The 15,544-nt window shown below is 41.7% G+C and overlaps 1 protein-coding gene across 1 annotated transcript in view; it reads left to right on the top strand.

The window, feature by feature from the left end:
• NEO1 (neogenin 1) overlaps nt 1-15,544 on the top strand; it is a 527,807-nt gene that overhangs the window by 424,475 nt on the left and 87,788 nt on the right. The window contains exon 9 of the mRNA XM_065411681.1: nt 14,235-14,389. Within this exon, the coding sequence (XP_065267753.1) occupies nt 14,235-14,389 (155 nt within the window). The remainder of the gene's footprint in view (nt 1-14,234; nt 14,390-15,544) is intronic.

The raw sequence follows: 15,544 nt of genomic DNA, 5'->3' as shown, positions 1-15,544 counted from the left end.
ACATCCACCACTTTCCCCATATCCACAGAGCCAGTTATCTCATCATAAAAGGCAATCAAGTTGGTCAGGCATGACTTGCCCTTGGTGAATCCATGTCGACTGTCCTGATCACCTTCCTTTCCTCCAAGTGCTTCAAAATGGATTCCTTGAGGACCTGCTCCATGATTTTGCCGGGGACTGAAGTGAGGCTGACTGGTCTGTAGTTCCCCGGGTTCTCTTTCTTCCCTTTTTAAAATATGAGCACTATATTTGTCTTTTTCCAATTAGACTCATAGACTCATAGACTTTAAGGTCAGAAGGGACCAATATGGTCATCTAGTCTGACCTCCCGCATGATGCAGGCCACAAAAGCTGACCCACCCACAACAGAATCTTCCAGCCTGCGACCCCTGCCCTATGCTGCGGAGGAAGGCGAAAAACCTCTGGGACCTCTCCCAATCACCACGAATTTTCAAAGATAATGGCCAGTGGCTCTGAAGTCATATCAGCCAACTCCCTCAGCACCCTTGGATGCATTAGATCTGGACCCAGATTGTTTATTAGGGGATTATATTAGTTAACACTGAAACTAATCATCAATTCGGAGCCTGAAGCTAGTCCTCCATTCAAAGCTTGACTCTTGTCATGCATACAGTCACTAACTTCACTCTACCTAAACCAATCTACTTGAAATTTCACAAACAAATCCTGTGATAGGATTCTAAAAGGTATTTGGGAGATAAGGGGCAACAAATGGGATGCGCTCATATCTTGAATCAAATTAAAATTAGAAAAAGGTTTGGCATAGAAATACCAACTTTGTTTTACAAAGGATACTGTCAACTTGAAATCTAATCAATTTTTTTTTAAACAACGAATAATAACAGAAGTTCTCAAGCTGAGATGCATGGACTGCTGATGGTGTTCAGAGAGCAGATTGGTCACATAGTACTAGCTCCTCCATATTTCCACTTCCAATGTTGCAATGAAAGATAGCAAACATACACTATGGCTGGGATGTTCAGAGAGACCTAGGGAATCACACACCCAGCTTCCATTGAATTCCCCTTAATACCCTTTGAATTTCACAGCCTTAAGGTACTTTTCTTTTCTATGTAAGGTGGGTTATGAGACCATCTCTATTCTAAAATACAATACACACTAAAAAAAATTAAAATTCTTAGCTAAAGCTAATTTCAGGTATTAGTTTGTTACCGAGTCCCTTGGTCATTTTTTGTGTGACTTGCAATCACATTTTCCTGTTTAAATGTTTTTTCTGTCCATTGTTGCGGGGAAAGATTCAAACGAACAAGGGAAACTGATTATGCACAAAATAAACTGAAAAATGGGGAGAATTATTTCTTGAAACTCTGTCACACTAATCTTAGATATTCTAACAATGGTAGTCTAAAAAAAAAAAAAAATTCAGACAGAAGAATGGTGAAGTTGACAATGGGTATTCCATTAAACTTTTTGATGCGGACTGACTTCTTTGACTAGTTTTATGGGTTTGTTGCAGAATTGTTTGTTAATCCAATTTTTAAAATGTTAAGAGAATGTTACAATTACATAGTTAATTACTCAGAAATTATGAAATCCCAATGTTAAGGTTGCATGTGAAAAGGTAACTCTGTCCCCTCTTGCATATCTGTTATGAAACAGTCTTTAATCACATGATCACTTTCTATTTGTTGAATAAAACAATATCTTACATTTTTTCTTAAGTTTTAAGTGCACATATATAATTTTTTAATACTTGTACTGTTTTCAAAGTCATAATGAGCCAATATATCTTTGCTTTATGATTTGACTTTTAAAGGTGTTGGAATGACTTCAGTGGAAATACACAGTGTAGTTGTAGCCGTGTCAGTCCCAGGATATTAGAGAGACAAGGTGGGTGAGGTAATAGGTTTTATTGGACCACCTTTAGAGAAGGGCAACTAAAATAATTAGGGGTTTGGAATGGGTCCCATATGAGGAGAGATTAAAGAGGCTAGGACTTTTCACCTTGGAAAAGAGGAGACTAAGGGCGGATATGATAGAAGTATATAAAATCATGAGTGGTGTGGAGAAAGTGAATAAGGAAAAGTTATTTACTTGTTCCCATAATATAAGAACTAGGGGCCACCAAATGAAAGTAATGGGCAGCAGGTTTAAAACAAATAAAAGGAAGCTCTTCTTCACACAGCGCACAGTCAACCTGTGGAACTCCTTGCCTGAGGAGGTTGTGAAGGCTAGGACTATAACAGGGTTTAAAAGAAAACTAGATAAATTCATAGAGGTTAAGTCCATTAATGGCTATTAGCCAGGATGGGTAAGGAATGGTGTCCCTAGCCTCTGTTTGTCAGAGGGTGGAGATGGATGGCAGGAGAGAGATCACTTGATCATTACCTGTTAGGTTCACTCCCTCTGGGACACCTGGCATTGGTCACTGTCGGTAGACAGGATACTGGGCTGGATGAACCTTTGGTCTGACCCAGTATGGCCATTCTTATGTTCTATCTTCTGATGGTGTAGGAGACAAGCTTTCGAGACAAACAGAGGTCTTCTGACCTAAATGAAGAGCTCTGTGTGGCTCAAAAGCTTGTCTCTCTCACCATAGAAGTTGGTCTAATAAAATATACTACCTCACCCACCTTGTCTTCAGTGGAAATAGTGCTGCGGCACTTCTGAAAACCAGGTCATGAGAGGTGTCTTTTCTACCAAGTATGTATATTAACAATTTAGAGACAAATTCTGATACCCTTGATCATGTTGAGTAGTACCTTATTCTGCTATTAGTCCCATTCATTGTTACAGTATGTGATCATGTAATCAAGGACTATGTCTTAGTGTGTATATATAAAGGGACAATTGTACTTGCAACCTCAACATTGTCATTTCCTGACTTGTGTGTGACTAACAGTCACACACAAGTCAGTGTGTGTGAGTGTAACAGTGACTAACAGTCTTCTCACATAGCTATTTAAACAGAATTCCTACAGGAAAAAGAGGAAAAACTGGTAGGAAAAAAATTCCATAATGTGAAACTGTTTGTCTGGACACCACTGGAATACCCTGTCCTACATAAATGACAGACCATAATCGTGTGTGCAGCTTTTACTTTATACAAGATGAGCAGCAAATGAGATGGTTCCTGCAGAGTGCCCATCCACCAATGATTCACTTTCACTGAATTTCTCTGTACAGTGAAGTGAGCCACACATAGATATGGCTTGGCCTACCTTAGCTGCTCACTTTATGAGCTTAATGATAAGACTGCAAAATATACTTTTCATGATCAGAGCATGATTTTTCACTGCAATGCTCAGGCACTCCTCATGAGCAGTAATACCATACCAAATGTCAGCTTTCACTTACCAGCTGCTTCATCTGTAGAGCTGTTAAAAAAGAGGTTGCAAAAAAAAAAGGGGGGGGAGCTTATATTTTCCATTTTCCTCATATTCCAAAGCAGCTGAATCAATTTTCATTTAATCAATTTCTCTCAGTTAGAGAATAAGTTTTAAAAGGAGAGCTGAAAGTTATAGAAAATAAACAACTGAAAACAAGGAGTTGCAATGCAACTACTTATGCAGAGAGCTATTGTGTCTGCTTTCACTACTCCTGATAATTACAAAGCAGTTTTTGATTATATAAATTCCACATGGTCCAAATGCTGACAGATGCAATGTGAGGGGGTAATAGATATGGGAAGCTGTCTTGAGGGGGAAGGCAGTAGAGTACCTTGTGTCACATTTTGTACTAATTTGTGAGTGATCAGAGAGAGCCAGATGGAGGCAGTGAGCAGTTGGGGCCTATCTAATGGTCTAGGAACTATTCCCCAGATAAATCCACTAAACCTTTAAGTGCCTCCATCCCAGTGTACAATATTTCTCTTCTAACAGTAGGATCTGGAAGCAGAAAGAAGAAGCTACATGGGCAAGAGAGGCTGTGTGGATTATCATAGTTGGACTTGAAACCACACACCCACGATTGTAGAAATCTATAGAAGCCATCTTTTCTGCTTCTGTATCACTGAACTGAAAACCAGAGATAACTTTGTCCTCGAACCATGACCATCATCTTCATCTCACATCAGTGACTTCAGTATGGAGAAGTGACCTGCTTTCATTGATGGAATTACATTTAAACTGAAGTGCATTGATGGATTTACATTTAAATTGTGGCACGTGACTTCATGTCGCTATAGTCGGGGCATTAAGTGTACCCACGGAAGATAAAGTACTGCCTTCCTTAAAAATCACTAAGTCGTACCCGCCTTTTTGTCTCTTCACTAAGAATCATAGAATATCAGGGTTGGAAGGGACCTCAGGAGGTCATCTAGTCCAACCCCCTGCTCAAAGCAGGACCAATCCCCAACTAAATCATCCCAGCCAGGGCTTTGTCAAGCCTGACCTTAAAAACCTCTAAGGAAGGAGATTCCAAATGACCGAAATCAAGTTAGTTTCCCAAAGTGTGTACAAGGTTTCAAGTGCAGAAGTGTTTTTTCATACTGTGAAACTTTGCATAAACACTGTGTCAGGGCTACAGACTGCTTAGGAGGTGGACCATAAATTAGGTAGCTAATGGTACAAGATAGTGGGGTAAATTGCATATACCAAATACATGGACAATACTAACTCCATCTACTCCAGGATTCAACGCCACCAATTCCAAACTCTGCAAATAGTCTTTTTCCCCCTAATATCTCCAGCAAAATGTCTCCATGTGGGTACAATGGATAAGTCTGCAGGGAATGGGGATGAGGCAGAGCTAGGGTGGTTTTGGTGTTTCAGTAATACTTTCCTAATGTTTGGATTCTTTTAAGTGTAACGTTAAATTTGAATTTCCAGGCTAGCATTTGTAGCTTTTTTTGAGAAAATGACAATATTCTCTTGAGGGCTTTTTCCCCCTGAATTAATTGATAGCTATTTGCAATCTTAATTCCATTTTACAAAGCTGTTTGTCTGAGAATTTAGATAGAGTGAGATAGGATAGCCTTAATGTTCTGTTGGGTAATATAGTTATTCATATCAGACATCTGTTATGTTACCTATTATGCGTACCTAAACACATTGGAGCTCGTAAAGGTATTCAGGACTCTCTAAGAAAGAGTATAAATGAGAGATTTATGTAGCACTTAGACTTAGCTCAACATATTTTTACCATACTGTTGTGATGGAGGGCACAGTCCCTGTTATTTCTGAAAATTATAATACTTTGACATATCCACCTAACAAATTTCTGGTTAATAAGTGTTCCCTTTCCATTACAAGAATTTTATTTTCATAATTTTGCAAAACAACTTGAGTGTTACATTTTTAGGTAAAACTAGTGAGTACATTTACCTTTGGGTGATAAAATGTGATATATTTTGCATGTCAATGAGAGATTCACAGCTGTTGAACAACATTCATCCAATTATACTTGTTCTATGTATTTTAAATACCAATCATTATATACAATGTAGGCTATAAAGGGACCCCCTCAATTTGCAAAATCGCATTGCCAACTGAAAATTTTGTACCTACTGTAACTGGAAAAGTTATTTGGGAAAAACTATCTCTCTGTTTTTCCAGTTTGATAGCACTTTGGGATCACTCAGTTTTACTGAGGAGCTGACTGACTATTCTCTTGCTGAAAAGACCTCTATAAACATCAAAAGAGGAGAAAAGTATTTTTTGAAGTTCAGAAAGTAGGATACTCTGTCAAACTGACATTTTAAAAAATAGTCGATTAAAAATTAAGTTGCGTGTGTTCTTTTAAGGTTCCTTATACACTACCAAAGAGACAGTGCTGGGAAACTATTTTTATAAACTGATTTTAAAAACTGGTTTTAGGAAGCATGGTTTTTCCTCAGTGGGGGCAGAGCATAATATTGTGGTAGTGTGGTAGCATAAATGGTTTTGAAAACAGTTTTGAAAACCAGTCTCCAGTTGGGCACAGAACTAGCTGAAACTTTTTTAAAATCTTTTTTTTAAACTGGTTTAATTGCACTGTCTTTCCATAATATAAACCAGACCTGAAGGCAGTGCGGAGAAAGAGGGGAAAATTGTATGAGAGAAACTTTTTCTCCCTCTTCAGCACAAATGAGTTAATTGCAGGTAATCATTAGTGTGAGAATTGTCTGCCCTCTGCTGCAGAGTTAAACAAAGTGCACTAATCAAGAGGGAAAGGATGGTATTAACACAATGTTAACATTTTCCTTTTATTAACTCACTGGGGCAGTTGCTGATGTCTACTACTGGAATACTGCTCTTATTTTAATTTGAAGAAAGTGGAAGAGTTTGCCTTTTTCAAACAAAACAGAGTATTTAAATAATATTTTTAAAACACCCAGCTGGCCAAAAATTCACATGGAAAAAGTGAAATGTGTTTGAAAATAAAGGTAATAACTACTGGTGATTTTTAGGTTTTAACAATTCCTTTCAATTTTGAGCTGGATAAGACAGTCCTCAATACCATACTCCCACACTGAATGTATCTGTAGAGGCATTTTCTGCTGTTTTGTAGCTCTAATTGATGTTTGCTGAGTTTGTGGGCACTAGCCCCTCTGGTTGCCATAATATTCAGACATGCATAATCTGTTCTCCCAGCTAGAATATAACTCACTAAAGGTTAGCATTGTGACAAGATATTGAAGTTCAACCAGAGGTGGCTCAGATTACTTGCCTTTTTATATCACTTAGAGCAGTGGTTCTCAAACTTCTGTACTGGTGACCTCTTTCACATAGCAAGCCTCTGAATGTGATCTCCCCCTTATAAATTAAAAACACTTTTTAATACATTTAACAACATTATAAATGCTGGAGGCAAAGCCGGGTTTGGGGTGGAGGCTGACAGCCTGCGACCCCCCATGTAATAACCTCGTGACCCCCTGAGGGGTCCCGACCCCCAGTTTGAGAACCCCTGGCTTAAAGTATACAGATCCTCTGGCCAGGGTAATGTGGCACCTTAGCCTGGTCTCCTACAAAACATCTCTTTTAAAAATTACTTCATTGTCTATTATTTGTTGCTTTAACAGTAATAAACATAAGATCAGTTCTCCTTTGATAACACAGGTGACACTTCATAGAGTTTATGTTCAGAAAGGTCCGATCAGCTAGTTTTACCTCCTGTGTATCAACAGGCCAATTACCCATGTATTGAGCTCAATAACGATGTGTGACTAAAGCATAACGTGTGCTAGGCTTAAGCATATCTTCCAGAAAGGCATCCAGTCTTGATTTGAGGATAACGAGATGGAGATTTATCATTCCCCTTGGTAATTTGTTCCAGTGGTTAATCAATCTCGCCATTTAAAAATGTGCCTAATTTCTAATTTGGATTTGTCTGGCTTAAGTTTCCAGCCATTGGTTCTTGTTCAGCCTTTTTCTACTATAGGAGTGGGCAAACTTTTTGACCTGAGGGCCACATCGAATTTCCAAAATTGTATGGAGGGCCGGTTAGCGGAGGCTGTGCCTCCCCATACAGCCAGGCGTGGCCCAGCCCCCGCCCCCTATCTGAGCCCCCTTGCTTCTTGCCCCCTGACGCGCCCCCCCCCCAGGACTCCTGCCCCATCTGGCCCCCCTGTTCCCTGACTGCCCCCAGCCCCCCCACCCCAACTGCCCCCCGCCACCCCATCCAACCCCTCCTCTCATTCCTGACTAACTCCCCGGGACCCCTGCCCCATCCAACCACCCCTTCTCCCTGACCACCCCCGGAACCCCTGCCCCTGACTGCCCCCTGCCGCCCCATCTAACACCCCTCTCCTTCCTGACTGCCCCTCCGGGACCCCTGCCCCCATTCAACCCCACTGTTCCCAGCCCTCTGACCGCCCCGACCCCTATCCACACCCCCGGCCCCTGACCACCACTCCGAACTCCCCTGCCCACTATCCAATCCCCACTCCCTGCCCCTTTACCGCACTGCCTGGAGCACCGGTGGCTGGCGGCGCTACAGCGGTGCCACCCACAGCACCAGGACAGGCAGCTGTGCCGCCCGGCTGGAGCCAGCTGTGACGGGTTGGATCACAGAAACCCCCTTGGGAGCTGCCACCCAATGTGCAAAGACTACCCCTGCTTCTGTTTTCCCTGCCAGCTCAGGATTCCAGCACCCTGTCTTGTTGAGCCAGACACTCCAGTCTGCTCTAACAAAGACTCAGGGTCTGAATCACTAGTCCCAAAGCTGCAAGTTTACCCGAAACCAGCTCACAGGAGTGTGCTTGTCTTTAGCACTCAGATGCCCAACTCCCAATGGGGTCTAAACCCAGATAAATCCGTTTTACCCTGCATAAAGCTTATGCAGGGCAAACTCATAAATTGTTCGCCCTCTATAACACTGATAGAGAGATATGCACAGTTGTTTGCTCCCCCAGGTATTAATACATACTCTGAGTAAATTACTAAATAAAAAGTGATTTTATTAAATACAGACAGTAGGATTTAAGTGGTTCCAAGTAGTAACAGACAGAACAAAGTAAGTCACAAGCAAAATAAAATAAAATGCGCAAATCTATGCCTAATCAAACTAAATACAGATAATCTCACCCTCAGAAATGCTTCAGTAAGTTTTTCTCAGACTGGACACCTTCCAGGCCTGGGCACAATTCTTTCCCCTGGTACAGCTTTTGTTCCAGCTTAGGTGTTATCTAGGGGATTCTCCATGATGGCTCCTCTCCCTCTCTGTTCTCTTCCACCCCTTTATATATCTTTTGCATAAGGCGGGAACCCTTTGTCTCTCTGGGTTTCCACCCCCCCTCACTGGAAAAGCACCAGGTTAAAGATGGATTCCAGTTCAGGTGACATGATCACATGTCACTGCAAGACTTCATTACTCACTTGCCAGCACACATATACAGGAAGACTCACAGGTAAACACAGTCATCTGCAGACAATGGTCCTTGTTAATGGGAGTCATCAAGATTCCAAACCATCATTAATGGCCCACACTTTACATAATTACAATAGGCCCTCAGAGTTATGTTTTATATTTCTAGTTTTAGATACAAGAGTGGTACATTTATACAAATCGGATGATCACACTCAGTAGATTATAAGCTTTGTAATGATACCTTACAAGAGACCTTTTGCATGAAGCATATCCCAGTTACATTATACTCACTTATATTTTTATAAAACCATATAGACTGCACAACGTCACACCCTCCTCCTGAATTTACTGCCAGAGACTTGGACACTGACCATGGCGGAGGCAGTATACCTAAAATTCGTTTTGGGGCTCCCCTATGGGGCAGACACTCCTGTGTCCCCCAAAAGGGAAAGAGACCCTGATCCAGCTGTAGGCTCACAGCTACCAGCTATGAGAGACCTTTCGCTGGCCAGCAAAATCCCCCCCCTTTCACTCAGGTTGGGTTTGCTTCCAGCTAGATCCTTGGGGTTTGTTCCCACCGCAGCAGTCACCAGGACCCCAAATTCCAGCTCCAGGATACATGTCTCTGTGCACCTCTTCCACTCCATTACAGCCAGGTCATGCTTCTGGGTCTTACTTGCTTTGTCTCTTAAGTCCAGGCTGGTGGGCAGCCTTTTCTTTTTCCAGGTCAGCCTTTTCCCAGGCAAATTGTACATCAATTTCCATTTGTCTTTCCTTGAGACCATCACTTGACGAGCTGGGATACCACAGAGAACACCCTCCTGCCAGAACAGGCACCCCTCCCCTCCTGTCTTGCTAGGTTAGACACTCCAGTCAGCTTCAGCACAGACAGAGGTTGGGCCACACCCATCTGCAGTTCACTGAAACTGAGATGTACTCAGCTCAGGGGCTTCTTAGTTAACAGAGACATTTCCAGCGCCCATTGTTCAGTCTTTCTGGGCAATTTGCAACTTGTGTAGTTTTAGCTTCTTTTGATCTTCATTCTTACTTATTTTGCTTCCTTTTCTGTCCCTAATTTCCTTTCCCGAAATAAGCAAACAGAAAATAACAAACCAGTAACCACTTTGTCTGTTCTTCAGCCACCACACTTAAAATTCACTTAAAATCACTACCAGTATCTCAAAGCAATCAGCTGTGCACAGATCCTGCTCGACTACGCCACTGTGACGGGTTGGATCACAGAAACCCCCTTGGGAGCTGCCACCCAATGTGCCAAGACTACCCCTGCTTCTGTTTTCCCTGCCAGCTCAGGATTCCAGCACCCTGTCTTGCTGAGCCAGACACTCCAGTCTGCTCTAACAAAGACTCAGGGTCTGAATCACTAGTCCCAAAGCTGCACGTTTACCCGAAACCAGCTCACAGGAGTGTGCTTGTCTTTAGCACTCAGATGCCCAACTCCCAATGGGGTCTAAACCCAGATAAATCCGTTTTACCCTGCATAAAGCTTATGCAGGGCAAACTCATAAATTGTTCGCCCTCTATAACACTGATAGAGAGATATGCACAGTTGTTTGCTCCCCCAGGTATTAATACATACTCTGAGTAAATTACTAAATAAAAAGTGATTTTATTAAATACAGACAGTAGGATTTAAGTGGTTCCAAGTAGTAACAGACAGAACAAAGTAAGTCACAAGCAAAATAAAATAAAATGCGCAAATCTATGCCTAATCAAACTAAATACAGATAATCTCACCCTCAGAAATGCTTCAGTAAGTTTTTCTCAGACTGGACACCTTCCAGGCCTGGGCACAATTCTTTCCCCTGGTACAGCTTTTGTTCCAGCTTAGGTGTTATCTAGGGGATTCTCCATGATGGCTCCTCTCCCTCTCTGTTCTCTTCCACCCCTTTATATATCTTTTGCATAAGGCGGGAACCCTTTGTCTCTCTGGGTTTCCACCCCCCCTCACTGGAAAAGCACCAGGTTAAAGATGGATTCCAGTTCAGGTGACATGATCACATGTCACTGCAAGACTTCATTACTCACTTGCCAGCACACACATACAGGAAGACTCACAGGTAAACACAGTCATCTGCAGACAATGGTCCTTGTTAATGGGAGTCATCAAGATTCCAAACCATCATTAATGGCCCACACTTTACATAATTACAATAGGCCCTCAGAGTTATGTTTTATATTTCTAGTTTTAGATACAAGAGTGGTACATTTATACAAATCGGATGATCACACTCAGTAGATTATAAGCTTTGTAATGATACCTTACAAGAGACCTTTTGCATGAAGCATATCCCAGCATATCCCAGTTACATTATACTCATTTATATTTTTATAAAACCATATAGACTGCACGACGTCACACCAGCCATGCCACCGCGCAGCACAGAGTGCCAGGTCAGGCCTCAGCTCTGCAGCTGCGCTACCCGGCAAGAGCTTGGGTGGAAGTTATCTGGGATGGCTGATTTTAAAATAATTCTCACAAGTAGATGATGTCTAACTTCCTCACTTACTGCTGGACTGGAAAGTATTTCATCATCCTACTTCTTTCCAAATACAAAAGAGAAATATGTATTGAACATTTTTGCCTTTTTGCAACATTATTAACAATTTCATTATCTCTGTAATGGGGTTGCTGTACTCACTGCTGGATGGTGCTGCCTCCTGGTGGTTCTGGGGATTAGCTAAATCAGGCTGATGCCCCTTCCAGCGGTTACACCCTGTCAGTTTCTCCTCTGAAGCCCCTCTCTTGCTCTCAGGAGCCACAGCTGTCCTCTTTGTGACTCAGCCCTCTTTGTGACTCAGCCCTCTTTGTGACTCAGGTCACTATTGTGGTTTCCCTTTCTTGGGGGGAGGGGGGAAGGTGAGGAGGAGTGTATCAAAGTTCCTGCTCTCCAGCAGTCTCAGGCAGTCGTCTTCTTCACTGTGTTACAGTGCCACTCCTGAAGTGGCTGGCAGGGGAACCCAGGCCCACTCTCTACTCAGGGTTCCAGCTCAAGTACCCTCTACACAGCAGCCAAGATCCATTCCCTGCACCTTGCTGCCTTTCACTGAGCTGCTTCCATACCCTCCTGGCTCTTCCCACTCCTTTGGGTTTGCCAGTCTCTTCACTCCCTCCTCCCAGGGAGTAATTTAGACAACTCATCTCTGCCGCCCCACCCCCTTTTTCCCAGGGAGTGACTGCAGTCTCCTTCCCTGCAGTCCCCTTTGCTTCCAGTTTCCTGTCTTTTCTGGAAGCCCTGCCGCTCCCTCACAGGTGAGCTTCTCTCTAATTAGCTGCCTCCAGCTGATCGGGCCCACCTGGCCTAATTCAGCTATTGCAGGGCCAGTGTGGGGAGCACACCTCATCACAATCTCCGTCTAGTAATAGTCCTGTAACATTGATATAATTTCTTTTGTTCCTAATATACTTTTTTTTTTTTTTTAAACCCTCTTTGTTGTCCGTAGCCCTGCCAGCTATGGTGTCTGTAGCTTCTCTTATCAATTTTCTGCACTTCATAACTTCTAATTTATATCAACTGCTATCTCTACATCTCCCGTTTTCCATTTCTTATATATTGCTTTTTTTTTTTTTTTTACTTCTAATTGTTTCCTTCACTTTTCCACTAAATGAGGATGGGCTTTTAACCAAATTTGTTCTCTTTCTTGATTTTGAAATTGAGGCTTTTTGACCATCTAATAAACTCTTTTTTAAAAACTCCCAATTTGCACTCTCATTTTTCTGTCTAAATTTTTCCTCCCAATCATTTTTGCTCATTTCCTTAACTTTGAGAAACTAGCCCTTTTGAAGCAGCAAGTATATATATTACTGATTGAAGGTATCCTCTATTTGCCCATATTGAATGTCATCAGCTCATGATCATTGGTTCCCAGACAATTACCAACTTCCAGTCCAGTGATTAATTCATCTTTATCAGTCATAAAGATGTCCAAAGTAGAGTTATTTCATGTTTGGTGCAACATCTTTTTTGTTAGAAAATTATCATTTATAATTTTTAGAAAAGTCTAAAGATGTTTTATTGCTGACTACATGAGGCCTTCACCATTCGTCTCCCAAATTGAAGTCCCCTCTACCTGGACTTTTTCCCCCCACTTGTTGCTGATAGGTGTTGTTTTAGGGAGTTACTCATCCTATTCTCTAGTTCCATCTGCTGGTCTGTAATAAATCCCAACACCCCATACTGGATTTAAACTGTATTGCATCTTTTGTCAGTCACCAAAAAAAAATTAAAAAGGAATTCCAGCAAAATATTTAAAACTCTCTTGAAGTCTATCTAACGTACACCACATCCACAGCAGTCAAAATAAATGAAATTTTAAAAGATCAGGAGCAAGTGATTTTCAAGTGTGTGATTATAAACAATGGTTTGTGTGGATGATGCCTAAAGAATCCTTTCGAGACATCCCTCACATTAACTATAATATAGACCTACCTCCTCTGAGCCAGTTTGGATAAGTTTTAAAGGCTGCCACTCACATCTTTATGCATTTCAGGTCCCACGTGGACTGAATAAAATTGTTTTAGAGCAGATGGAAAACTAGTTGTACAGTCTGATTATGGGCTCTTCCCACTGTCAGTGTCCCCAGTGATGTCACTTTTCAAATATATAGCTATAGCTAAACTCAGAAAAGCCAAATGTCATTAAAAACTACATTTCAGTCTAGTTTGGCAAAGTACTTTTCCTCATGTGAACTTTCAAGCTGGTGGGCTGATCAAAATGGATGAAGTTTTACTTCGAGGTTGTGACATGAACTGAAAAAATCTGTTACATTTTAAAAGTTAAGGATTGAGTCTCCATCTTAAACTTAAACATACACTATTGGCCACAACTAGACTCTTAGTGCCAGGTATTGTAAGGGTCGTCTAAGATCACTGCTTGGTATTATGTGCCGTACTGTTTCTTAGAGACAAGGTGGGTGAGGTCATATCTTTCACTGGACCAACTTCTGTTGGTGAAAGTGACAACACTGCAAACATAGCCTTAGACATTTTACAAAAAATGTCCAAATATCAGAATGAACTAAATCAAGTTTGAGCTCAAAAGAGAATCGTAAACTGATGCTTTAAAAAAAATCCTCTGAATTAATAACCAAAACAGTTTAAACAGTTCTTAATTTTTCTCCCAGGGCTTTGGACTTCTATGACAAATTTTCAAGTTGAATTATTATCTGGTTATGAAGAATAAGACAATCCAACAAAACAGTGCCCTCCTCCTCCCCTCATTGTGGTGTTGTGTAACTTTTTTTCTTTGCTATGTTTGTTCAAAATGAAGCTGCAGAACTAGAAGCTGTTTGTCTTAAGTGCTTTTGGCATATTAACATTAATGTGTAATCAATGTAATATAATTAATCATATCAATTACTTGTTAGATATGTACAAACTATCCTTTTACTAATCAATGATAAATCTTCACTTTTGCGTTCCTGCCCAAATCTTTTCTTTCCTAAAGGGAACGTGTTGAAAATACAAGTCGTCCTGGAGAGATGCAAGTGACAATCCAAAACCTGATGCCAGAGACCGTGTATGTTTTCAGAGTTGTGGCTCAAAACAAACATGGCCCTGGAGAGAGCTCAGTACCACTGAAGGTGGCGACTCAGCCTGAAGGTAAGCCTTGAACATTTCTACCCCTTACTGACTTTCATTGACCTAGATCTACAACTGCCATTGCAAACAGTCTTTTCCTTCTCCTGGCCTTTTCCCATAATAAGTTGCTATTCATGCTCTGGTTGCACTTGCTGATCTTACTAGTATAGCTTTAGACTGAATTTTTCAAGTCTGCCTCATATTATAATATTAAACTAATCTGTATTACTTATATTTGGAAATATAAATTTAATATTGTAATATATGGATCCTTAAAAATTGAAATTAAATATTAAAAATTCTTAATATATTTGAATTAACATTCTATTTTGTCACAATATAGACTGCTTCAATTAACACGTCCAGATAAAAACTGAACTGAAGAAGGAGCTCTATGGAGCTTGAAAGCTTGCCTCTTTCACCAAGAGAAGTTGATCCAATAAAAGATATTACTTCACTCCCCTTGTCCCTCTCGTATCCTGGGACTAACACGACTATAGTAACACTGCAAATAGCTTAAAAAGTGTTAACCTGGAGTTGAGGTTGAGTAACTTAACCTTGTAATTGTTGGGATGTTGTAATTGTCCCAGAAATATGTGTTATAAATCCAGGAAATTCAGAGTTAAGGATAAACTTAAGAGAGTCAAACATGCTATGTTACCCGCACAAAATTCTCTGTTACTCTCACACTCTAGAGCAGGGGTTCTCAACCTTTTTCTCTCTGAAGCCCCCCTTGACATGCTATAAAAACTTCAGGGCCTGGCGGGGGGGGCCTCGGGGCGGGGGCCGTGGGCATAGGCGTAGTTTGATTTCTATTTGGGGGGGCAGGGGCCAGCAGGGCTCGAGCCAGCTCCGCATGGCAGGGTCTAGGGAGTGAGCGTCACCCCCACCCCCTGACTCATCTCAGCAGGCCACCCAGCCTGTCTGGGTTCGGGGAGGGCCACACAACCAAAAATTATAACTCAAAGGTGGGGGGCTTAGCTCAAAAAGTTTAAAAACAGCTTAGGGTGCAGGAGGTGGTCGCTAGGGGCTATGTGCATGCAGTGGGTAGCTCAACTAGCAGGGAGGGGGTAGCTGGGGCTGTGTGCAGGCAGGGGGGTAGGTCAGGGTGCAGGGAGAGGGGTACTGGGGCTGTGCAGGCAGGGGGTAGCTCAGGGTGCAGGGAGAAGAGTACTG

This window comes from Emys orbicularis, chromosome 10 (genome assembly GCF_028017835.1).
Source record: "Emys orbicularis isolate rEmyOrb1 chromosome 10, rEmyOrb1.hap1, whole genome shotgun sequence".
Taxonomy (NCBI): Eukaryota; Metazoa; Chordata; order Testudines; family Emydidae; genus Emys; species Emys orbicularis.
This window is presented reverse-complemented; position numbering and strand designations above follow the sequence as displayed.